Below are 27,008 nucleotides of genomic sequence, written 5' to 3'. Positions count from 1 at the left end.
AGTGTAAAAAATGAATGATGCTTTATTTGTTATAAAATCAAAAATATATTTTCGTTTTATATAAACATACCTACCTATCTTAACAAAGTGGCTCATTTCAAAATAGCTTTATAAATTTGCGGCTCCCAAGATAAAAGATTAGTGGCCACCCCATTCTATATTATATCCTAGACAGATAAACCATCTCCGCTCAGAATCGTTTTTCGTTTACAATGATATAATATCATTGGATTCAAATTTAATATCATCCATTACAGTAGGTAACCAACCTACTGTACAGCAGAGTGACATCCACGACTTACCCGCTTTTTTTTTTATAAATAAAAATAGCTACGGTAAAACTTATTACGGGAAACAATTTATCAAACTGTATTTTAGTTTTTTGATTATATAAATTATGCAATTTTACTATTTTTACAAATCAAAAAGTATTATAATATCCTTTATTTTTCAACTAATTTTGTATTTTTCATTAACAATTACTTTTTCAGATAAAAAAAAATTAGAATCTATTTTCATTTTTGTAAGCTTACAAAATTTAGCTTAAAAATGGTATGGGCTGCAATAAAATGTTTTAAATTGTCATCTTATTATAATTTATATTATTATGTTATTATTTGAGTTTTGTATCGTACAAAGTCTTGCTGAATAGGAAGTCGTTATATTATATTGTTATAATCTTCAAATATAAATGATACGTATAATTGTATATGCTTTTTTATTATTGATTATTTTGGTTCATAATATTGTACAATTGTATATGTTTCTAAGTGCTATAGAGCATTGATCAATTCCTTTCAATTATAATAATATGTACAAACATATAATTGGCTTTTGCTACTTGTAAGTCACAATATTACTGCGGATGGCTTCATTATATTAAAATTAGTAGGTAGATAAAATTATTATTACTTAGATCTATCATTCTATATATTGCATGCTATGCATCAGTTAATATCAATTGATAATTTTACTGTGAACTGTTATTTATTAGGCATAAATGATCAGTTTTGTAAACATAGCATACTTCTTGAGAATCGGGTGTGGTATGTAAGCTTTGATTTGTTTCTTAGATACTTTTTCAATATTTTAACCCAATCATTTTTTTTTCGTATTAATATCCAAAAATAAATTTAAAAATAAAATAAATTAGCATATAAATCAATTTTTGTTTTACAATTTTATTAATTTAACCTATTTCATTGATAATTTTTTTAGTACTACACTTTTTTATTTTTTTTTTATTTTTTTTCTTTATTTGAGATAAACAATCTATACCTTAGGGGCACAATAAGTTTATATGGTTAAAGAATTTACAACATGATACGCTTGACGTGAGAAGTCATCCACTAATGACACTCAAATTGATTGATTTTTTTTTTTTTTTAATTTTTTAAATTTTTATTTTTATTTTTTTTAGAATAATTAGTTAAACAACTGATACTCTGTAAATGATTAGTTGAGGGCAGGGGGGTGAGCAAGTAGGTCACGACACCATTTACGTTTTAAACGTCTGGGTGGGTTACCAGGAATAGTATGGACTGCAAGATTACGTATTAGCGGGTTGCTATTTGAGGAAAGACGATTGTGGAAGCGTTGGTAATGATCTATAGCTTCTTCATGTACCAGTTTAATTTTTAGATCAGTGTGAATAGTGTGGTTTGAGACGTAAGGAGGAGCGTTTAGAAGTTTCCTGAGTGCTATGTTTTGAAAAGTTTGTATTTTGTTTATATTTGATTTTTTTGCATTACCCCATAACTCTATTACTTTTTTATTTAAATAATAATGTTACTTGTAATATCAAAGAGTTTATTTTAATATCATGATATTTATTAAGTGTGTTATTATAATTGAAAACTGTAACAGCCTATTAATGGTTAGGAAACCTGTTATTTTTAATATATTTATTTGTTCTGCCTGATTTTATTGGGTGTTGTGTGATCAGCTGAGTATTTGTAATCATGGTAATCATTACTATATTTTTTGAGGATTTTATGGGGGATTACAAAATATATAATTTACTATATTTACACCCACCAAACATAATGAAACACTGATTTATTGTAAATTATTCAGTAAGATTAATTCGAATAATTGTATTAAAATTAAAAATGGACAATTATAATATTATCTTTGCTGCATGTGCCATGTTTGCATGTTTCATAATAGGTATAAACTTTAATACAATTTCCATATTGGGAAGTTATTATTTTTACCTCGGATCAATTATCACACCTGGGGGAAGTCAATTTTTTTCAAGTCCATAATAAAACCAATTCACAAATCATACATTTAATAAAAATTAAACATTGAGCTCACCGTAACATTAAGGCGAACAAAATAAATAATAGTTTATTGCTGATCGAGGTGATCTTTTTTACTTGTTATTTTTATGTTATTCAATAGTGTATATAGACGAACCTCTACCACTATTAAAGTATATATATATATATATAAAACAACAGCAAAACATTATCATTTCATGTAAAACGGATTGGATATAATATTATGTATATTATTATCACAATTTTTATCTTGCTCGGAATGCTGCGTTTTCTGTGATACGTATAATATATAAAAATCTGAATACCAAGGAAGCAATTTTCTTTTAACGTTCGAATTGGGGTAAAGCGAAGTATTCATTATAACCTACACGCACAGAGAGGACAGGCTCGCAGCAGTGAAAATGAAACACAACATATAAGTTACTCTGCAGTATAGTGGTAGATATAGTGTTATGACAGCAACGACATTGTCGCGTTGCCATGAACAGTTTCATTTCAGTTGGTATATTATATTATATTTTCCACCGAGTTTGCTCTACTGTTACGTTTTATTTTTATTTTTCATAGCCCGTGTGCCTCGTACTCTTAACATGCGCATCAGTTATAACACTATAATATTATACGAAATGAGTCAATATACTATAATTTATAATAAATTTTATATTATCTAATACCATTATTCATTATGGTATATACTATAGGTATGTAGGTAATATAATTTGATGCCGCTAAATATAGTATTTAGATATTAGCAGTTCCCGGGGCATCATCGAAAAAAAAAAATATATATATATATCTAGGTATACGTTTACCTGTCCAGTTCACCGGAGTGGTTTTACCTATTGATTTTGGTTCACGACACTTAATATAAAGCCGAAGGCCCTGGCAAGTTAAATGGCTGCGACACCATTATTATAATAATAAATGTGTGATAGTGCATCGGATATATTCTTACTATGTATGTATGTATGTATGTATGTATGTATGTATGTATGTATCTATACATGCTTATACCTCTGAGAAGGTGTGTGTGAATCGCGAATACCGTTATTCTAGCAAAATTAAATTCACGATTACGGCGTTCGTATATTATTGTATTGTGCATGTCGAAATAAACCGAATTATTAGTGCTTACATTGCAACAGCTCGATATGTTTTAGTGCATTGATCGGATATTCATTCCAGTCGTTTCGAGAAAACCGATTATCCAAGACGTCAAAATCAGTATTACTTATGCCGTAACAAATAATAATATGTTATCATCAGTCATCACAATTCGTTGTTTTAATACCGTGATAAACCAAAAATAGGAAATATATTATATAGTATGTATTAACTATTGTTTTAAGTTAAAATTAGTTTTGGAAAGCATTCTAGTTGGTAAAGTTCTTATTTGAACGAAAAAATACAATAATATTATAATATATACAATATCGTTTTTTTTTTATCGATCACTCTCTGGTCTGAATATAGTAAAAACAATTCGATGATTATAACTATATAATGAAGTGGCTAATATAATTACAATTTAAAAAAATTATTTAAAGGACATAGCCACCTAAAATAATTATTTCCTTGATATAGAATTTCTTATTTTAAATAAGAAATTATTTTCTTTTAAATTTGCTTTGAAATCTGTATTTTTCCTTGGTACCTACATGCGTTTACTAAATTAGAATTGTATATTTGTTTATTGTGTATTTTTATGGTATCCTATTATAATACCGAGAAAAAACATATTCGTGAAAAAGGTCAACAAAAGTTGGATTTAAATTTTCAAATGCGTTTCAAAATATTATTGTAATATTATATAAATTGTTATATATATTTTGTATAATTTTGGTAATATTAAATAATTTATCCTTACCTACAATCGTAATGCAGTGAATTTTGAATTAATTTCTATTCAGCTCAATGAGATTTTATAAATTAATCTATAGATAATTACATACAAAAACTCTAACAACATACAGTATACAATATACATGCAAATCAAACAGTGAAATTGGTCTTACTAAATTTCAACTCTTAAAGTTAATGGTATGGGTATATTTTTTAAATATAAAGAATATAAATACAATTATATATATTTTATACTGTCTTTTTTTCAAATTTTAGTTAAAAATCTGATAAATTAGCATACTCATTTTGAATAGTTCAGTTGATTTTTTTTTATAAACCATACTAATATATTAATTAGGTACTGCCCAAAAGTTATTTAACATAAATTTGTGAATGATCATTTTTTTTGTTGAAAGACTCCGCTCATATATAAGTTATTGTCAGATTTATTGGTTACATTAAACCAAAGAAAACTTTTTTTCGCATTGCATTTTTTTACTTCATCCCATGAGACCAGGTTATATCGTCACATGCAAATTTATCTAGTGAAAAAAAAAGATATAACGTAAAAAAAGTTTTCCGAGAATCTGAGTCACGGTCGTGTGTCCCCATACGATAATACTGACTCACAAGCAGTTTGTTTAATCGGATAACGGGGGTCTCCTAATTTACATTCAACTTGCTCTCCCTCCGTGCTCGTGTTTTCATGTCACTATAAAGTATACATAGATTTATTCATATCGACGTACATAATATCTACAAACATTACAACGATTTAATTTTATTTAAATGCCGAGAATCGTTTGTTATTTCTATTGTGTCGCTAAATATTTTGATAAATCACTCAGAGTATGTGTTTTCATAGAGACGTTTTTAACGAATATAATAAATAGACTTTTATAAAAAACATTTCAATAGTCGTCAATGTACAAATATATAATTTCATGGTATAGGTTTTTTTAAAACATTTGAAACATTTTTCGAATACATAATATATATTGTTTTCAATATTACTCGACTATAATCTGCTATTATGTTATTATTAATATTAAAGTATTATTGAAATACAAATATAAGTTTTCTTGATATTATATCATTTATAATATGTTTTATACACCTACCAAATTAACATATAGGTTTGTTTTATGTACAGTAATATAGATTTGTAGAAAAAATTATTTGTCAATCACCAAAAAAGTAAATTTAGCTTTTTAGATTCAAAGTGGAGCGATAAATGTATTGATTTTACAATGAAGTGCGTGTGTTATCTTATTTATAAGCGTTTTAAAATAAAACTATTGATAAAAACGAAAAATAACTTTTTCGAGATAATAAACTAAATTTACTATCGATAAATTTATTAACTCATAAAATTTGGAAAACTCTTTACCTTAAATTTGTTTGTAGTAAAATATAAAAATAAAAATAATTTTAGTATGCCCAAACATCTTTTTTCTCGGACTAATACATAAAAATACAAAATAAATAATTATTGTTGCACGTTATTTATTTTATAAGAAATATAATTACATTTATAACTTATCACAAAGATACTAAATTTCCTTTTTCAACAACACAGTAATAGTATATTGTAGTAAACAGGGATGACGAGTACCTATTTCGTTATAGAATATATGTTTAAAAATTAAGAAAGTAAGTGTCCGTTTCACCGTATGGTGGATGTCATGTATGTCTCTTTATTGAATAATTCGCTATAATACTTTACCTATGTATTAAACAGATATATGTGTTATCCATTGTATGTATATATATATATATATATATATTATATTACTATATAATATATATTCAATATTATTAACGCATCATTTATTTTCTAGGTTAGTACTCGTAGATAGAAAAGGAATATCGATGAATAAAATGTATTATACAATGCTTACTATTCAGACCAGTTGGGTTTTTTTTTCAATCGATCTACATACTATCACAAAATGTATATACAACCACGAAGTGATCAAACAGTCACATTAAATTATTGTCAATCGATATATAGCAAACAGGTCTATCATTCATACAAGTCGATGGACACGTTTTTATTTAAAATTTAGAAAGCAATATATTTTACTAACTTATGGAATACCAAGGTTTAATAATCTTAACTAATGAAATTATAATGGTGATTAATAGATATTATTTTCTAAATTCGAGTATTATGTATGTCAGAATTTTGTGATGATAGTATTTAAAAAAAATAATTTTAATAAAATATACGCTAATAGATTCTATACAATTACCATAATTGTATTAAAAGTATGTTTTTTAATATTAATTCATGGTAAATAATACATTATAGTATTATTGCATTACGTTTTATTATGCATACTTGTAGGTAGTACTTATTGTGTATTAAAAAGTTATAATGCTTTTAATTTAGAAAAGTCAATTCAGCAGTTATGTTTTCTTATTAAACAGGATTTTCAATTCAATTCTTAGTGTTAATTAAGTAAGTTAATAATAAAAGTTTTTAGTGAATAAAAATTGTAATTATTACAACTGAACGGCAATTTTTGAAAGCTAATATTTATATTTGTAAGCTATTTCTTTTTATAGTACTTTTAGTCATCTTAACTATGCCAAATATTTTTGATCATAAATTAAACCTAATTTTTTATCTGCTACATGCCTACATGTAACTAGCATAATATGATGATGATTTTTGTATTATACAATTTGAAAGATATTTTTTATTTTTATTAATCGGGCTATGAATAGAATCATTAAAGGTCAATTACTTTAAATATTTTGTTAGACGAAAAAAAATGTATAATATATTATTCTGTTGAGACAGTCATTGTTGATAGTTAAGGTCATATTATACATTTTTTGTTTAATTTAATTATATTTGGAGTCTATTTATTAATAATATTAATCATTATAATCGTATTACTTCATTAATTATTACAGTTTATTTAAGTTTCTTATGAATAAACTATATTGTTTTAAAAATGCTGTAAGTATAAAAATAAGATAACGTATGTGAATGTTTTTATTTTTAAAACATTAAAACTTGATTTCATAGAATACCTATTTAATAAGCTTGAACATTAAATTTACCAGTGTTAAAATGTAATTTCAACTTTTAATTATAATTTTGTAAATATGTTTAAATGTCTGATAATTAAAAAACTTAAATTAAAAAACTAAATATTTTAAACTGTAAAGGTTTACTAATAAACTATTATCTAAAATATGTTTAATCCAACTTTCTATCGGTAGAAGATTACACAGTATACAGCATATTATCACAACTCAACATTTTTAATGCTAAAAAATGTATATAGATACAAAAAATAAAAACAAAGTAATACACTGCTAGAAAATAAATAGTTTCCACTTTTATCTCTTAATATACGATTCGGAGTTAGATATAATTTAGTTTTGTAAGTAGATATTCGTAATGTATGTGAGAAATATGATTTTGCCCAAAAATAAGTTAATTTAATATAACTTTATAAAAAAAAAAAAATGTTTGGTACATATTTTTCAAAAATTAACTTTTACTAAATATATTGTATTTTATTTTATTATTTAAGCATGTAAAAAAATTTAGGTCATGTTTACCTTTGCGATATACAGAGTATGTTTCATAAAATTCCTACCTACCTTTACATATTTTAATATTTTAAAATTTGTATTATAACATATTAGATTAATGGTGACTTACCTAACACAGTTAAGTATACTGGATGTCCTATGGGTGGAGTTGTACTTATCTGGCATTCATAAATACCAGAATCTTTTTTTTGCGGATATTTTATCCTTAACGACCAGTTTTCTGAATGTGGTTCATGAATGGCCTCGAACCGTTGATCACTTGTATATGTGTATCTTCCTGCAGTAAGGAGATGTATATCCCGATGTCGGATCCATGATACCTGAAACACGTTAAGCATTTCAAATTGATAACATTATAAATTATAATATAAATACATAATATTATTCGTAATCTACAAGATGTATTAATAATATAATAATATCAATATACATGATGATTAAAAATATCCATTGTTAATTTATTATAGCTCATTAAACACTATTAATTTAATATTTTTACTTAAATTATTAATATTTAACTATTTTAAAATATTAGAAAAGTATTCAATTTTTGAAACAAATACACCGGATTAACTATACAAGGAGAAAAAATGAAGACCTGAAAAACATATCGATTGGCACATTAACCAGAAGACATATCCAAATCTTCTATATAGATAGTAGATACTGGGATATTAAATGAATGGAGGTATCTAGTTGATTATTTGATGCAACATCCAAACATATCTGGATGTGTTTTGTTCCTCCTGAAAAATTTAGTTTATTGGAGATGTCTCGTTGTTGTCCCCCAGGTCCTCAAATAAAATATACATCTATGTACGTATGTAAATGTAGGTATTAATAAAATGAACTAGAAGACACTTTTTCACTATTTTGTAACTTTAAAGAAATGGAAATAAGTGTATACAAAACTATTTGTCATTTTATTAGATAAAACAAATAGACAGTGTTCGGAACGTTCACTAAAAAAATGAATTCGTTCACGTTCAGTCCTTGAAAAAGGAACTCGTTCACGTCCACGTTCTTTGAAAAAATGAACGCATTCATATGGTCGTTCATCTAATTTTTTGTTTATAAATAGTTTACCAGCAGTTTGTATAAAAACCCATAAACATATAGGTCTCAACCCAAAAATAAAAACAATTTAGACTTTAGAGCATATACATTTTCTAAAGTATCTAAATTATATACATATTATATTTATTAAATAGTAAATAAATTGAGCGTCTTCAAAATCGTTCAAATTCATTAAAAATATAAACGCCGTTCACGTTCACGTTCTATTTTAAAAAAAAAATGATCGACGTTCACGTATCGTTCACTAATTATGAACGTGAATGTGTGAACATGCGTTCATGAACGACGTTCTTTCTAAACACTGCAAATAGATATTTTCTTATATATATATAAAAAGAAACAGTGATATTAAAATATTATCTTTATAGCTTCGGAAAATACTAAACTTGATACACACAAATAAAGCTCTTATGTATATTTTAATATTTCTAGTTGATACAACCGATTTGGAAATATTTTTAGGCAGAACAGGTGTGAAATGAAACAAAGCCTTTAAAGTTATTTCAAATTAAAGAACAACTACAGATGTTCCAATGTCCTCGTGTATGTTTAATGTTTTTGAGTTGTTGAGAATAAAAAAAAAGAATAGAGGTAAATTTAAAATCCTCAGGAAAAGTTGAAAACACAAGTATTTTCAAAAAAAAAAATCTATAAAAACTTTTCCATTTCGGTCACTTGAATATTAAAAAAAAACATTTAGTTTCAAAGGTTATTCTTTATTTTTAATCTTAATAATTTCACTATAATATATAAATTTGATGTCAAAGTTGGTTATTTTCTAAAGATATCATTAAGTGATAATTTATTTATTGAAATAATTATATTTTACAGAATTTAAATTTTAAATTAAAAAATTTAATGCAAATTGTGAAAAAATGTAATAATAAAATATTATATTTAGAAAATGGGTTCAATCCGTCGATCTTTGGTTAAACTATTATAAAGTATTTTGTCATAAAATTAAATATTTTTTTTTTTTTATTGATTATAGCTTCGGCAACATAGGCCATTGGCTTTAGAAGTTGTGGCTTTACAATTATATATATTTACAATTTTTTTTTACAATATTAGTGGTCTAATTTTATTTTATATTCATATGTGCAGATGGAACGTGGGCAATAAACGACACTGAAAAATCGAATATATTCCGTCACCATCTGGACTCTACATTTAAACCAAACGCCGATACTCTCTCCACTAGTCAAATTCACAAAGTAAATCACTTTTTACTCTGTCCATTACCAATGGATCTACCTCCCAAACACATACGACCAAGTGAAGTAAAATATACCATAGACAAAATATCTGCTCGAAAAAAAACCCCAGGCTTTGACCTAATAACTGCTGAAGTAGCTTCTCAATTACCTAAAAAAGTTATACTATTATTAACTCATATATACAACTCTATGATAAGACTAACTTATTTTTTGAAAATTAAAATATTTTGCTTAAGGTAGGATCGGGGACATATATGTATAAGGACAAATGTTTCAGGAAACTAAGAAAACGTTGGAGTTGTAGAACCAGTCATATAAATGGAAGTTAATATTATAAGTTGCAAAATATTCTAATTGGAAAAATACCAATAAATTTAATTTGTGATATAAGTAAATCTGGACACACGTCATGATGCCAAATGCGTAGAAGTTGTGACATGTTTTATGCTGTCTATTATGTGCTAAATAAATAACATTTGCATAAAAATATTATACATTTTTCACTGGAGTTGGGCAGGAACATTCAGGATATACAAATAATCTGAGCCATTATTTTTAATTATTTTTTTTTTTTTTTTTAAGTCACATGTTGATATTAAAATAATAATAACCTATAAAAAAATATAAAATCTTAAAATCAATTCATTTTGGAAAAATTAATTTGGTCAGCATGTCAAAGTTTTATGAATTTTAAAACAGCTATATTATATGTGATTCAAATATTATGTAAAAAAAAAAATTAAAATCATGATTTATACTTTTTACTTTAAAAAAGGTAAAAGCCGAATTTACGTTATTAGTCGTATACACAAGCAAACAATCATATATGTCAAGCCCAATATTATTATACTTGTCTGCCCTTATTGCCATCTTAAGCACTCAACTGATAGACTGATGCAAGAAATATAATCGATACAATCCATTAAGCTGTGTAATCAACACACACGCAGGCACGCGCACACACATACACACACAAACACTTACCACAAGGGGTATAAGCTGCACCACCATTTATAGACAAACTTATTCGTGGACAATTCAAAGGTCAACAACTAAAAATAAATGTGTTAAGAGAGTTTTTCGGAAAATATAAAGCATTATAGTAAGAAGCATTAAAAGGGCATTTTTTTTTTTTTTTTAATAGATTTCCGAAATTATTATATTGTAGTAATAATGATTCACTCACAAAATGAATCACCATATCACCATAGTGTATAATATTAATTATTAACTCACACAAAACTAAATTTTGGTTCAAAGACATGTTTAAAATTATTTTAGTTAAAACCCAGAATCCATATTGTTAGTAGTAATTTATTTTTATATTTTAAATTTTATTTTATAAAACTATGTTATGTATAATGAAGTATAATATTATGTATTTTAGCAGGTACCTACTCGTACATAGTTTGAACGTACAATTATACAAAATTGTATTATCCGTATAATATTCGATACTTTTTTTTACTTCAAAATTTTAAATCTATTTTCTTACAAATGTAATCTCTATTTTTGTATATTTTAAAAGAAAGTTTGTTAAATAAAATAGATTGTATTAATAGTATTGTTCAATAATATAATGAATGTTGTATATTCATAATATTTATATCATAATATTAATGTAATTGAACAAAAACTATTTAAAAAAAATAAAATAAAAATATAATAATAATAATATTTGTTACTTAATAGTTTACACAAGGACATTAAATATTTTGTTGAATCAAATTTGTAGGTAAGTTATGGTTATTTTTCTAACGCAGTTTCACTATGCGTAAAATATGGGTTAAATATAGGTTAGGTAAATATAAGGAAATAGATACAATTTCAAGTTTGATTTAATAATAAAATACAAAATATTCTTTGTGTAATAGTTAATGTTTATTTTTGAAATAGATTACGCTCATGAGTCAGTAGTCACAACATATTATATTAAGCTTAAAACTATTTTAGGTTAGATATATTTTTATTTTTTTTTTCATTTTAATGGGAATGAAGTAGCTATAAGTGTTGGTAATTACTAATTACAATTGTTTTTAAAAATGTTTCAAGAAAATAATAAACAATTAAATATTTATGCAATATTTTAACTTATTGTTTAAATAACTTCAGGTTTTGAAACTAAATCATCTTAATGAACCGAGCAATAGTAACAAAAGCACTTAAAAACTTTTAGTCCCTTTCTAGTGAAATTTGTGTATGGGTATACCCACTTAAACACTTGATTACTGATATACCTGAAATTTTAGTTACCTAATAATAGAACACACCGATTGTGAAGCCGTTGTAATATATTTAAACAACTGGTTTAAATTTATAAAAAACTAAAACAGCCCTTAGCACCACTATCAAATATGATATTCTAAACATATCATAATAGTAATGATGCATTTTATTCATCATAAACTCATAATAACTCATAATAATTCTTCGTAATAGATATTAATAAGAAATTCAGGTATTCATAAATATACCCATCTACTACCGATTTTTCTGATAGAATAGTATCGAAATGGTTGCTGAACAACTGGAACACACCGACCACAAATTTTCATAGATAATTTATCAAATACTATATTATGGAAAGTTACAATTAATTTGTTATCTTAATAATTTATATATATAGCCAAGAAATAATAATACAGCATAATATGAGAACTGCAACACGTTAATTCAATAAAATCTTCCAATGATTGCATTTGCGTCGTAGTTGAATACATATATATATTTTTTAAATCGTTTTTTATTTTATTTATTTTTTGTTAACATGTATTTTTATAAGATTAAAGATTAATATTAAATCTTTTTGAATTACTGCAAATTTGTACATAACGAATGGCTTTGGTGCGCATAGCTGGTTTGTCGTCGGTCAATTACCATAAATTACTATTTCATAATATTTTTATAGACTAGTGTGGTACTTACGGGGTGATACGTATATATATTTTGATGGTCTTACGCAAACTCAAAGCAATAATCATTTTCTGACTTTTCGTAAAGTGCATGTAGAGTGCTGCGGCAGCGTTGAAGTGCTGAAATTTTATTTTATTTGTGAATTCGCAAAAGAAAAAGGGAAAGGAGGAGATTCTTTTATTGTACAGGTTTCAGCGGGATAACTGGTAGAACCGTAGAACGAAAGAACAACAGCAATTCTTTTTCTTATACATAAAAGAATGAAAATATAAAATAAAAATAAAGTGAATGGGTCAATTATACTCCATTGGTAGTCGAGGAGCTTAAATAAAATTAGATTTTCACGTGTGATTTCGTTGTAGGCTATTCATATACCTACATATGTATTTACCATCGTAGTCGTTAATCGTTATTATCGTCGTCGGAACGTAATAATTACTATAATAATAATACAATATAAAATATAACATAAGTAATAATCATTTTAATCATTTATGTCGGTAAGTGAAGACAAAACAATTAGATTCAACGTCTTAGCAGTTATGTTTTTTTAAGTCAGGGTGAGTTTTTATTATACGTCGTCGTCACCACCAACACCACCACGCGTCGATGTAAACCATGGTATTCGAAAAGTCACCAGCTGGCGGTAGTATCGTTGGTAAGGGGGATGAGGGTGGTAATAAATCTACTGTTATACTTTTATGGCCCTAAATTTTAACTAGTCCTTAGCTCTATATAACGGTTTTAATTAAGATTTTCGCTACGCTACGCCCTCGTAGACTTTACTACCAACCCGCAACATTCGTACCGTTTAATTTTAAGCTGACGTTCATAATATATAAAAAAAACATTTTCCTCAGTGGCGTAGATAGAATTTTCGAACCTCCCTGAAGTATAAATAAGATGATTAATTTGTTTTTATAATACGAGTATATACGAATTACTTTAATTTATATCGATCTCATAAGAACCAGGTAATGAAAATATCAAACTAAAAAATCTAATCTTCTTTATAAATTGAATATTTTACGAATAAAATATCAAATTGATTACGTATTTTAATTTAATTTGTAGAAAATACTACTTGTATTAAGACATACTTATTTTATGTGTTTTATTTTTAATACTGTAGTACAATGCATAGTTTCTGAAAATCAACTCCACCATTACTTTTTTTAAGCTATCTGAACTTAACGAAAACGTCTATGTTTTATTTCTGAGTACGCCAACCACTTGTATATTTTCAACTAACAATGTTAGCTCTTACCCTTATTTTATTAACTAGGACATATTACATTATATTTGTTGAATCTATAGGTTTTGTTTACATTTAAAAGTTGCAATTTAAAAAACTTACGATTTAAAATATCAATACCTAAAACGCCTTAATCTATTATCAATACATTTAAAAAAAATTTAATAATAATTTTAGCAAACTTATTATACGATGATCAACGAAAAATCACATTAATTATAAAAAAAATTTGTTTTAACAACAAAAAATATCCAGAAATATGCCATGTCGAAATATTCCACGTTAGTATTAATTCATATTTATCCTTTATTGTATAAGTTGCGAATAGACGTACGTGGAAGAATGATAGTAATTTATCTAAAGTAATTGTAAATTAAAAATAGTTAGTCTGAATAACTTAAATTAAATTAATTTACTCTTAACAAATTTTATGGTTATGGATATTTATAGTAAAATATTTTGGTTTTAAGACGATTTTTGAGGATATTTTCGCTGAGATTTTTTGTCACCAGAAAAAATAATTGCAGCTTGGTTAGTGAAATTTTTAAGTATCTAATGGAATGAGTAAGATTTAATCTCTTTTTAATTTTATAGTAAATACAAATACAACTTTAGTAATAATTGTATTATGATATTACATTTAAAAAAAAAAAAGAAAGAACAATAGTATTTATTTACCAGTATAGTTTAATGTTTACTTTTGTATTAACAAACTATTTACGTGTACGACAAATTTGTGGATATTTATGAGGGAAAATCAAGAAGAAAATGGTTAGGCAGAGATGAATAAGTTTCTATGCCTCTTTTAGTGATAACTTGTAGTATAGTTATAAACACATACGCACGGAAACCTTAAAATTAAGCTTGCTTGATGTCACCGTCAAACAACGCATCCCCGGAAGAATTTAAATGGATTTGGTGTTGTACGTCCTACACTACAGTATACGTGTTACCATGTATTGCAATTTCGACTTTCCGACTGCGACGTCTAAAATATATTGCATAAAATTATATATTTTGATTGAATTCGTCACGTTTTGTATCCTCTTTGACAGCGTAAAATTGGATTCTAAACACGCCATAATAATTATAACGTTATTATAAAATTACCTATGTGTGTGACTTATAAAATATAATATGAAATATATAATATACACTATATTTTACAGTATGTTCTACTGGGTGACGTGATCGTGATTTTAATCGCTGTGGTTGTGTTTGATCGACTTAATATATGACCTTTTCACTGAGGTTATATACGTTTCATGTTATAACATACAACCTAATCTTATTTTGCAGCGGTTATTTTGTGATTAGGACAAGCTTTTATACACGAAAGCTATACGCCGTTTGATGTTACACCGTCTAAGCTCGCTATTTACGTGTGACTATTGATCATTATTGTTTCATCGGGGAAAAGTGTTTTTTTCCAATACCACCACAGTGATCCTTAGGGATTTAACGTGCGTTTTCATCAAATTTACAAGATAAGATCAAATTATTGTTTACTCCTGTTTGAATTATACAATTACTTATTGATAAAGTGACTGTCGAGGAGTACCGTTATAAATTATTACTCTATTATAACAATTCATTGATATGTATGTACCTACCACTGCAGATTCATCATATTTTAGTCAAGTGCTGCTGAATTAATTTATAAATCACATTAATTTGCTTAGATAACTTGTAGCTGATTATTAGATTTTGGTTTAAACATTTTTCAAGCTGTTAGTGTTGTTTAAGATATATTTTGATTGAAATGAGTTCTAACTTCTAAGTCATCGAGGAGGTGGGAATCGGTATTTTGGAATTTCTAAGTGTATTACCAAAGAATTAAAATGCTTCTGAATTCTACTATATTTATATGATACACACACACACACACACACACACACACACACACACACACACACACACACACACACACACACACACACACACACACACACACACACACACACACACACACACACACACACACACACACACACACACACACACACACACACACACACACACACACACACACACACACACACACACACACACACACACACACACACACACACACACACACACACACACACACACACACACACACACACACACATATAAATATATATTATTTATTAGTTATATGCTTAAACACTGAAATCTTGTAACGACCATTTTTTATTGAAATAAACATAAATATAAAAACAATTTTTAGGAAATTTGTGAATAATGCAATGATCGAATAAGATACTATTTTTTTTCTAAGAATATCGTATTAAGGTTCAAGTTAAAACTATATATAAATGTTTATTTTTCATTAAAAAAAAATAAATGAAAATATGAAATCCATTTTTTTTCGTAAGCTTTTTTGACAACGTAATACTGCTTTTTCAGTAAATACTTTTAGAGTATTTTAGTCACTTATTTTATCTCCTTAGCTTTTTTATAATGGGCATAACTAAATAAACTAACTTATGAAAAATAATGCTTGTTATTATTAACACTTTTACAGTGTTTTAGATTTTCAATCTTCTTATCCCCCTTCTTTTTGAAATATTAAAAATAAGAAGTAAATATTATAGAGCAGAATAGATTAAAAGAATAATAAACATAAATCAGAAATTTAAATTTCCCTGATAAAATTTAAATCATGATTTTTATTTTTTTAAATGTTGTAGATAATGTTCTATTCGAGTATGAATTTCACTCTTATATAAAATATAATTTACAATATTTACAATGTTCTAATATTTTATTGATTTTATTGATATTTAAATTAAATAAAATCGTCTTATCTCATCTTTATAAATAATAAAATAAGCATAACATGCTTTATATGATATTATCTATTAATATGTCAGATACCTTCATATAAATATTTTAAGCTAAATGTAATTTACATGATTTACAATAATGTTATTATTTTTATGTATACCTAAGCCTTACACTGTAGATAAAAATTATGGAAATAATTTTGGATTCACCTTCAACTTAACTATAATATACAAACTTTCATTAGATGTTTGCATAATCAGAGTAAAAAAAATACCGGAAGTGGCATGGTAATCCCTGGCTCAAGGATCATAAAATCACGTCGCCGTTGTATTACTGGATAATCGATGAAGAAAGTTTTCCTTACAACGTTTCACGTCTTGTGCTTCCTGTCGGAAAAAAAGAAGCATTATCGTACTACGGTTCTTACTACACTCTCAGCCATTTAACATAAATCTTATTGTCGAATTTATAACAATATCTCTTCTATAAACTCAAAGTAGATCGGCATGCAGGAGGGTAACTAACTGCCGCTGGTTTCGTTCATTCAGCCGTCAAAAGTTTTCTACTGCTATCAATCATAGAAAGATTTCTAAAAACGAAGGCACTTAACTTGATCAAATGTACCAAAGTTTCTTTTTCCCATTCTATTCTTACCTATCTTTCATTTCCAACCACGTGTGCTGAGGTTTTTAATCTTGAGTGTTTTAATAAAATTATTATATTACACTCTATCTAATGATTGTTATCAATAATGTTCGTGTTAAATACATTACAGCTTATTAAAAATTTGCCATGTATAAATGTGATCTTATTTAATTGCAATGGCCAACGATTGTCTGGTCATATAATGATGTTAAAACTTATTTAAACACATTGAATTCTGTATATAAGGTAATAATGACAAATATAAAGGGTGAGTCATTAAACATGTTTCGGTTTTGTAAAGTTTCAGTGATTTAACATAGTTACCATATTTTTTTCGATCACATAATAAATTGTTAGCTGTATGATGTATCAATAACATTAAATGAAAATATTACATAGTTAAGATTATATACAAAGTTAACAAATAATAAATATAAAATAGGTTTTTAATTACCTTTTGTTATTAATTATATCAATAAAATGTCTATCAATATAATTTTACGACATCATAGACAACATGGTTATATAATAGATTGTATTATAAATGAATATAAAACACACAATTTAATAATGTTTTTAATCAAAAAATAGATTTTCTTTGTATACTGTAAAGTAAAGTGATAAAATATTTTGTATTATATTATATTTTACCACCTAATCCTTTAAGTATTTTCCGTAAATTTTACGTGTAAAATAAATGTATTACAAATACTTTTTTATTAATTATCTAATGAAATTTATATCAGCTGTTATAATAGATAAGGACAGTTCTATTAAATTATGAAAAATTCAAAAATTATCATACAATTTCATAATTATTTTTTAAATATAATATAATTTTATATTTTGTTCAAATAATTTATTATGAATTGAAAAAATAAATGTTTATCAAGCAATATGTCTTATAAGTAAGTTCTGTTATAGGTTTTGATTCATCATAAAACACACACAATAAAAATAATCTTTAGTAGATTCATTTAATTTCTTTTCAAATCTGAAAGTCAGCATCAAGTTTATAACCTTGGCGTTTTAGAAGAATAAAACAATATTTGAACTATAAAACGATTGCAAAAAAATACAACAAAGAAAGTAGACAAGCCAAGGCGTGAATGGGTGCACAAAAAGGAAATATTGTAACCTATTGAGATAGATTTTCACGGATGATTGGAACGGTCAAACTATCTTGGCACTGTGTTGGACCTGGACATAATACCATTTTGGATATCATCCAAGGTATGCAAATTGAATTAAAACGTTTTATTATTTATTCATTCCTTGCGCTTACAGTATCGAAAACGTATTTCTCCGAAAACCGTTTACCTGACAATGATTAACCAACTAAAATAAAAATAATAAAAATAATATACAATTTGTTTTAGCCATTTATCATCAGAATAATAATGGATTGCTTATTCTGAAATACCTGTAATTTATTAATTGGACCAAACTCAACTGATTAATCATTCATTAGGGTTTGAAATCCGTGAAAATATTGTAAAATGTTACAATGTTTTTCTACTTCACTTTTGTTAAGAGAACCAGAGTATTTATAGGTATATACCACATATTATTTTAACACGATTTATGAGTGTAACACTAGTGTTGTAATTATAACCATAATAATAACAATAATTATAGTAGGTACCACGCAATATCCATGATAATAATTCCTGGTATGTCAGATAGCCATTCAGGACCCACTGCAATGATTAAAATATGACCAGCCCGCGTTAATGTGATAGGACATAACAATAAATAATTTTCCAAATTCAAATCATTGCCAGGTTTAATGCTATTAATTATGTCATGACATACCTAATGTCATTATTGAGTAAACCTACTAGAATAAATTTAATTTTAAGCGTATGATTGTGGCTAAAAGGTTTGAACAAAACTTAATGTCGTAGTATGAAACCTAATAAATATTATACGATATTTTTGTTTAGTTTCCAGAATAATGAACCATCATTGATGCACCACAAATTATGCATTTAAAGTTTCCATAATTATCAGATACATTTTTAAAATTAAATCCACACAAATGTTTTTTTTACATGGTATTTATTGTGACCATTATACTAGCGAAAATCAAACGAATCATTTAGTATTTATAGTATTTGATAGATTTGAGATTATTAAGTAATTATTGCTATAGTTATATTCCCTTTTGTAATCATACACCTAGTAGTCAAGAGTAGGTTAGATTATTTCATAGGTAAAAGTCATTCATCGTAATATGAACTTATAATTTATAAGTTATAACTGCTATATATTTGTGGAAAAATTAGCAGGAAACTGACAAAAATAAAGAGAGACAAAATAGGTTATTTTTTTTCATTGCATTATTATTATTGTAATATAGTCAATGGTCAAATATTTGTTAGTTGTATATCACAAAAAAAAAAAAAAAAAAAAAATACTGAATTAAAAACTTGTTTCAATGGTTTCTATCGTTTAATTTTCTTTTATGTTTACACATAGTTTTATAAAGAATATGGGTTACAAGAAAACCTACCAAAATAAGCTATTGTAAAAATAAACTAAATAAGAATAAACATATAAATATTTTAATAAATTTGTTACGTCTAGTGCTAAAAAATTATATCATATAGTGTCTGATTCACTGGTACACCTACATAAAAATATTACATTTTGTAGTTCAAACATTCATTACTATTACCAATAAAGTGATATGCGTAACCTATATACGCAAAACTCCCGAAAACTTGTGATTTATTTATTAAAATTACTTGGAAACGTGAAATGAATTATGTACAATGGCTTGCTTTATTTTTATAAATTAATAATTTTAACCTCGATAGTTCAGAACTATTTTATTCATTCACTATATAGCTGTTTCTTCATAACATTCTCTTTCACCAATCCGAATATAATTGCTTTATATTGCTGACTATTTTGAGTTAATTAAATAATAAGTACGTTATTGTAATTAAATAATGGATATCTTTATTGAAGAATGTCTTATTTTTTGTAGAAAATAATTATTATATTATTATATTATGGAGAAGAAAATTCGTTGAAATATATTAGAATAAAGAATATTAGTCTTAAAATTATATAGATTTCTAATTTTATAAACAAATTATTTTCATCTAAGCAAGATTACATTATAATACCATTGATTAGATGTTATTTAATGTGTATTTAAAATTGTGTAATCAGTAGAAATTTATGAAAAATTATAAAAATAGTACAATACTGACTTTAATAATCCAATTTGAATTTAAACCTATAATAACATCGATTCTTAATATTTCTAATAATTAAAAATGATCAAACAGACTTTTTTATGATAGCATTATACAAATTTTACAAATGTAACTTTCTAGAAAAATAAGAAGTTTTTAGTTGATTGGCCATGAATATTGATTTTTTCTTTATTTTGAACTGTGTACCATATTATTATTCACATCATGGATAAAAATATTTTTAAAAATAATTTAATTTTTGTTTGATTTTAAACTAAATATTTCCTGATTTGATATTATAAAATAGAAATCATCCATGTAAAAACTCGGATACAAAAAAAAAATATAAATTAAAAAAAAATCAATTGCTGTTCATAAAATTCTACAAGTCACAGTGGATGTTTAAAATCTATTATGATTTTCTCGCATCATTAGATGTTTCACAGACCTACATGGTTGGTAAGAAAATAATTGAAAGTCGCAAAACGATAAATCATGTTGGGGTGTGTGACGTTCTGTGTGGTAGTAATCCAAAAACTTTGGTTGCCTTAAAAACTTCGTTGGTAAAGTGAAAAAAAAAAAAATATTACACCTCTCCTATAGACCTCTCATCAGCAAGTTTGGAGTGGTAATAACTAATATTGAAATTTTTCCTAAAGAGGATTTTAATTTTCTTTAACAACATACTTAATATTCTCATTGATTAATCGGAATACGTAAGACAATGTTCATAAATATGTATAACGTTTCTTTACAATGAAATAAAACATTTTACATAAATATTTGTTTGACCATCTAGATCTGAAGGAACGTATATTCCAATATATATAGAACATAGCATTACTTAAATGTAAATTATATAAAATATTATTTTACTTATTTTTTATGTTATAATATAACAGTTATGCCTTAAAATATTGCAAAAAAAGATTTTGTAATATTATATAATTTACTATTAATAATATAAAATAGCAATAAATATTTACACTTTATTAACATTTTAGTTTACACCACTTCATAATCTTTAAAATGTTTAAACTGATAAAAATTAAACAAATTAAACTTGTGATAATTTATTGATTATAATATTTATACTCACGCATGTCTAGGACCTTTTTATGTTATCGAAAGGGGACGAAAATACAGATGGAGCAGTTTGCCAGCTCCCCTGCATAGTTTATTTTACATAATAATAAGTATATACACTCTGCAGAATAATGTAATTCGATATAGCGGATATAGCAGTATGAAGGATAGGATTCAGTTTCTTCGCAATGGTGGCCTTGATATAGGCAGGACATTTATGGTAGTTAGCTGTGTGCTCACCATTGCAGTTGCAGTATTTTGGCGGCTGAGTTGCGTGGTCGTTTGCCACATTTAACTCATGTTGACTAGAGTTTGTAATGCGCCGAAGCCTTGAAATGTTAATCACTGAGATGGTTCGGATGTTTTGTAGACCTCTACGCAGACATTCACTTAGAACAGACTAGGGATGTCAAATATGCTCTTGCTATCCTGGGTGTCACAGATGCCATATTATGTATATTCAAAGTTTCCTGCTATCTTTCAAGAACTGGAACACATGAGTGATGGTGTATCCTAAGGACTCCAGCTCGGTTTTATTGAGTGTTTAGAGTTGTAGCTTAATGTTGTTTTCGATGAATTTTACAGTGAGCTCGTCTTGAGATAATGATGACATGATCTTAGGTGCAACAGTAGCCCAGAGTGGAGAGCTCACGATGATTGGTAGTATTCGATCCCGTTGAATGACTTGAGGTGTTTCAGTGGATGAAGTGGAGTTTAGGCTTGGGGTTCCAGTGGAGTTGCTTATAAATAAGTCACCTAAGATGGAGCTTTCTTCTGACAGATCAGGCGAAGCAAGCGGGTGCTTCACGTTGACGGTCTTGTTTTCGATTTGTTGCTTCATTGAGAACTGGAGAGATAATGGGTCTCGTAGTAGTCGTCCAACCAATACCTACGGTGGCCACCCATGTTAAAGAAAGCGTAGAACCGCATCTGATTATTATATATAGACAGGAAAACTGAGATGATTCTGACTGATGATGATTCTATTGTTGAAAATGCCTGGTACATATATTATTCTCCGTACCGACCAGTAAATTATGGGTGTGCGACCGTGTGCTGATGTGCTTACTATCGGTACGGATTGTTTTGGTATTTGGACAGTTTTTAAGCTATTGTTGAGGGGGTGGTATTATTAATTTTGCTGTTATCTGTTCTACCCGATGGGCTAGCTGCTGTAGTCGTGTGGTGTCCTTGTGGATTGTAATTTAGCCTCCAAGTGAGACTGTAGTGTGTTTCGTAAATATTGAACTCTGATTGGTAGTCCTGAAAAGGAGTGTTTTCGTTATGCATGGTCGCACTGTTAAAATTTAATTTATATAATTGACGGACGATGGTAACATACTGCATACCTATAAATGTTTTCAAACTATTTTTAATAAAAAAAATTAAAATAATGGAATGTTGAATTATAATAAATATACTTTCAGAAGCCCAACTAGCTTCCTAATATAATATATAGACAAGTATAGTTATAAAAATTATAATCAGATTATAAAAACAAGATGAAATTTGTGGTATATATTCCTGTCATTGGAGTGGTGAATGTAAATTAAATAACGTAAAACGAATACAGTGTATATTTCTTCTACCTCTTGAACATCCATACATTTTAGACGTGTACGTGTTTGAAGTGCTTTCACGTAGTTATAAAACAAATTTGAACTCGTATTGATGAATAACTACAGATAAAATATATTTCTATGGTTTATTTTTTTTTAATCATCACATATTGAAAACATTGTTAATTCAGTTTGTATATTATTTAATAAAGTGTATATAGTGATGTACACATGTTGATAAAATAAACATAGTCAATACATTTTTTTTATGCAACTTATTAATTTTAGACATCATATTATCAATTATCAAATCTCAAATCATCTAAATATAAAATATTTGATCATAATTGTTTCATTGAACAATATTTAAAACTAATCTTAGACGTTGTATTTACATAAATGTTACAGCTGTTGAACATAATAATAATAATAATAAGAAGAAGAACAAGAAGTTCGATAAGACATGATGGTGTAAGCACTATATTATATAATAATTTTAACTATTTTAAGAAACTTTAAAACAATAATAAAAAATTATTTAAATTATATAAAAATAATAATACAGATTTGTTGAAAATAAATAATAATATTTTGACATAATACTCGTTTTCCGAACAAGAGTATATTTATACCACATGTACTTAAAACACAACGTTTGAGGATTACAGTATCACATATGTTGTATTTATGAATATAACAATATATCATAATAACCTTCTTTTCCTTGGCACATCTATTGGAAAATGGAATGGAAACTTACTAAAACATAATAACACTCAGACATTAGAGCTGTTTTGTAGGCGTGGAGGCGGAGAGCCTTGGAAGTCGTTAGACCAAGTCTGCGTGTAATATTGATCACAGCATATAATATTATAGCAGTGATTTTACTGGAAAACAGACGAGGCCTGGATGGTCTCGGCTATTATAATGCAGTTTAGAATTTATTTGATCTAGTGCGATAAATAACAAGATATTATTATTATTATACACGCGGAGACCACAATATAATAAACGGGTATAATGCGTTTAATGGATTTTTTATTTTTTTTTTGTTGCTGTTTCCATCATGGTTTTTTAGTTGACGGGAAATGAACGTTCATAAGTTGAGATAAAATTTTCCGCAGACTGGAATAAGGGAGAAATAAACTATCGCTTAATTACATACGAACGCTGAAAGCATAATGTTTTGCAAACATTATGTGCTTTAATTATGTTCTAATTGAAGCATTATATTATGTACTTATATAATATGTTGGTAAATATTACAAGAATTAATGTTAATTATACGATTCATATAAAATACATATATTATGCTAACAGTCATTTACTAATATAATAGTCATTAGTTTGAATTGTACAAGTCTCTAATAAAAATTACCAACAACGATAAATCCGAATAAACTCATTATAATATTTAACGAACGTTCAAATGGGTTTGTCACGCGTATTTTTTTAATCTCAAAAATCTATTCCAAGGAAAAAATTATTATCATATTATCATCTACTACAAAATATTTAGGTTGTATTATAATATGTGTATGGTATGTATAAATTAGTCGATTTACTTTTTGTGTGTGTATACTGATGTAAGCTATAAATAAAAATGTTGTACCTTATTATCATGTTTTTATAACATATAAAAAAATGTTTATTATATTAGTTTGTTGAAGAAAACACTTGATATTTTTGGCGATTCTTCTCAAAGCCATTTGTTACGCAAATATTGCGTTATAACGTAGGCTGCAGTTAAAAGTTAAACCTAACCAATACAAGTAATAATGATTTTATTCAAATTCTGAATTTTAGAAATCTAAAGAATTTATCTTTTAGAAACACTTATATTTTTTAAATGATTTACGCAGTATCCTTTAAATTTTAAAATGAGCAACAACCATTATTACCTACTGTAAATTATTAAGAAAATTATTTATTGAAATTTTGATGTATCGAAACTTAAATTGAAATTAGTTGTTTTTGAGATATTTAATTTGGTGTACCCAATAAAGCTAATGAGTCCATAATAATTAATTTTGAAACTATATGAATCAATTTAAATTTATCAACATAAAATAATTTGTAAAATTAGTTAGGGTATAATAAATTGCATATACATTAAACACATATAATATATATAATGAAAATAATATTCCATAAATGTATTCTGTAGTACTTACATAAATTGTAATAATTTTGAATCTATTTTGGGTTTTGATTTAGATACATATTACTTACGATAATATATTCTATATGTATATAAAAAAAACATAGTCTTAATAATGCATAGTAAAAAAGTTAGTTTTATCTGAAAAAAAAATATGAAATATGAATCTTCTAATAAATGATTTAAAACGTTTATGGTTTTTAATATAAGTATACTAAATTTTATTTTTTAAATCATAATTTTAATGAATATATTTTTAAATGAAAAATGGGAGTAGAACATTTTTGAGGATTCACCGTACTTAGTATTTATATTTTAATGGCTCAAAATATAATATAATTTTGACTATTTTATCTTTGTATAGTACATGTGCTCGTTTCTTCATAGTCAATGTATTAGAATATAGGATATTATACCATTTGAGATTCAGACCAGCTATTTAGTTTCACATCATGGCCACGATGGTCGTTGGAAAGTTGAGACCACAAATTTCGGAGACACGCGAGAAGTATGTGAAATCGGGCGCGCTGCACATTCGACCACCGAGCCATTAATACCAGCGTACAATAGTAATAATAATAATAATATCGTAGTAATGGCACAAATTCCATACCTTCGGTAATATAATAACGGCATTTTCGGTCAAAGATGGTCGAAGGGCCCGAGTTTTAATAATTGCCGTTGGCGGGATCTTCAAAGGTCCACATACGTGAACGGGATACAGAGTGATTTAATTTTTTTTCTTTAATCGTGAATGTTTTTTTACCAATGCAAAAAAAAATTAAGACATTTTTAGATAATATTATGTATTTGAATTTAAATTTGAATTAAAAATAATTGTAATAGTCATAATAAAACGTAAACAAATACATTTATCATATTATATTCTGCCATATAATATTATCTTATCTATAAATATTTAATAGTTAAACAAATAATTATAATCCATTTTGGTTATAATTTAGGTTTGAATACAGGTTTCTATATCAACGATGTTTGATTTTATTGTATACTTGACTTATTAAAAATTGATTGATTAAATAATTTGTTTGATTTTACCAGTCATATTTTTATGTCATTATAAAAATATAATTTTCTACTTTTCCCAATAGAAATGTATTATAACGTTTAAACTTAAAATCTAAGCTCTAGTTAAAACTGTTATTACTATAATTACCATTGTTATGTATAATCTATTTTAACGAAATAATAATATTGATTTTATAGTTTTTGAAAAAATCTTTAAAAATTGAACTGCTAAAATTGTATATTGTAATACACCTTTTAAGTGAAATGCATATTTATTTTAGTGATTTACGTTGATGACTTCTATATAATATATATTTATATATACATAATGCTAGATTTGAGATTTAAATCATAGTAGATAGACGGAAAAACATAAGAATTG

General features: G+C 26.3%; 1 protein-coding gene across 2 annotated transcripts in view; it reads right to left on the bottom strand.

Moving 5' to 3' along the window:
- LOC107164817 (zwei Ig domain protein zig-8-like) overlaps positions 1–27,008 on the bottom strand; it is a 270,224-nt gene that overhangs the window by 21,204 nt on the left and 222,012 nt on the right. For both annotated transcript variants that reach the window (XM_089219194.1, XM_089219193.1), the window contains one exon: positions 7,813–8,023. In XM_089219194.1, coding sequence (XP_089075320.1) covers positions 7,813–8,023 — 211 coding nt within the window. The remainder of the gene's footprint in view (positions 1–7,812; positions 8,024–27,008) is intronic.

The sequence above is a fragment of the Diuraphis noxia genome, unplaced genomic scaffold, assembly GCF_037042655.1.
Source record: "Diuraphis noxia isolate RWA-SAM2 unplaced genomic scaffold, SU_Dnox_SAM2 contig0002, whole genome shotgun sequence".
Taxonomy (NCBI): domain Eukaryota; kingdom Metazoa; phylum Arthropoda; class Insecta; order Hemiptera; family Aphididae; genus Diuraphis; species Diuraphis noxia.
Note: the sequence above shows the minus strand (reverse complement) of the source record. Positions and strands in the feature narration are given on the sequence as shown.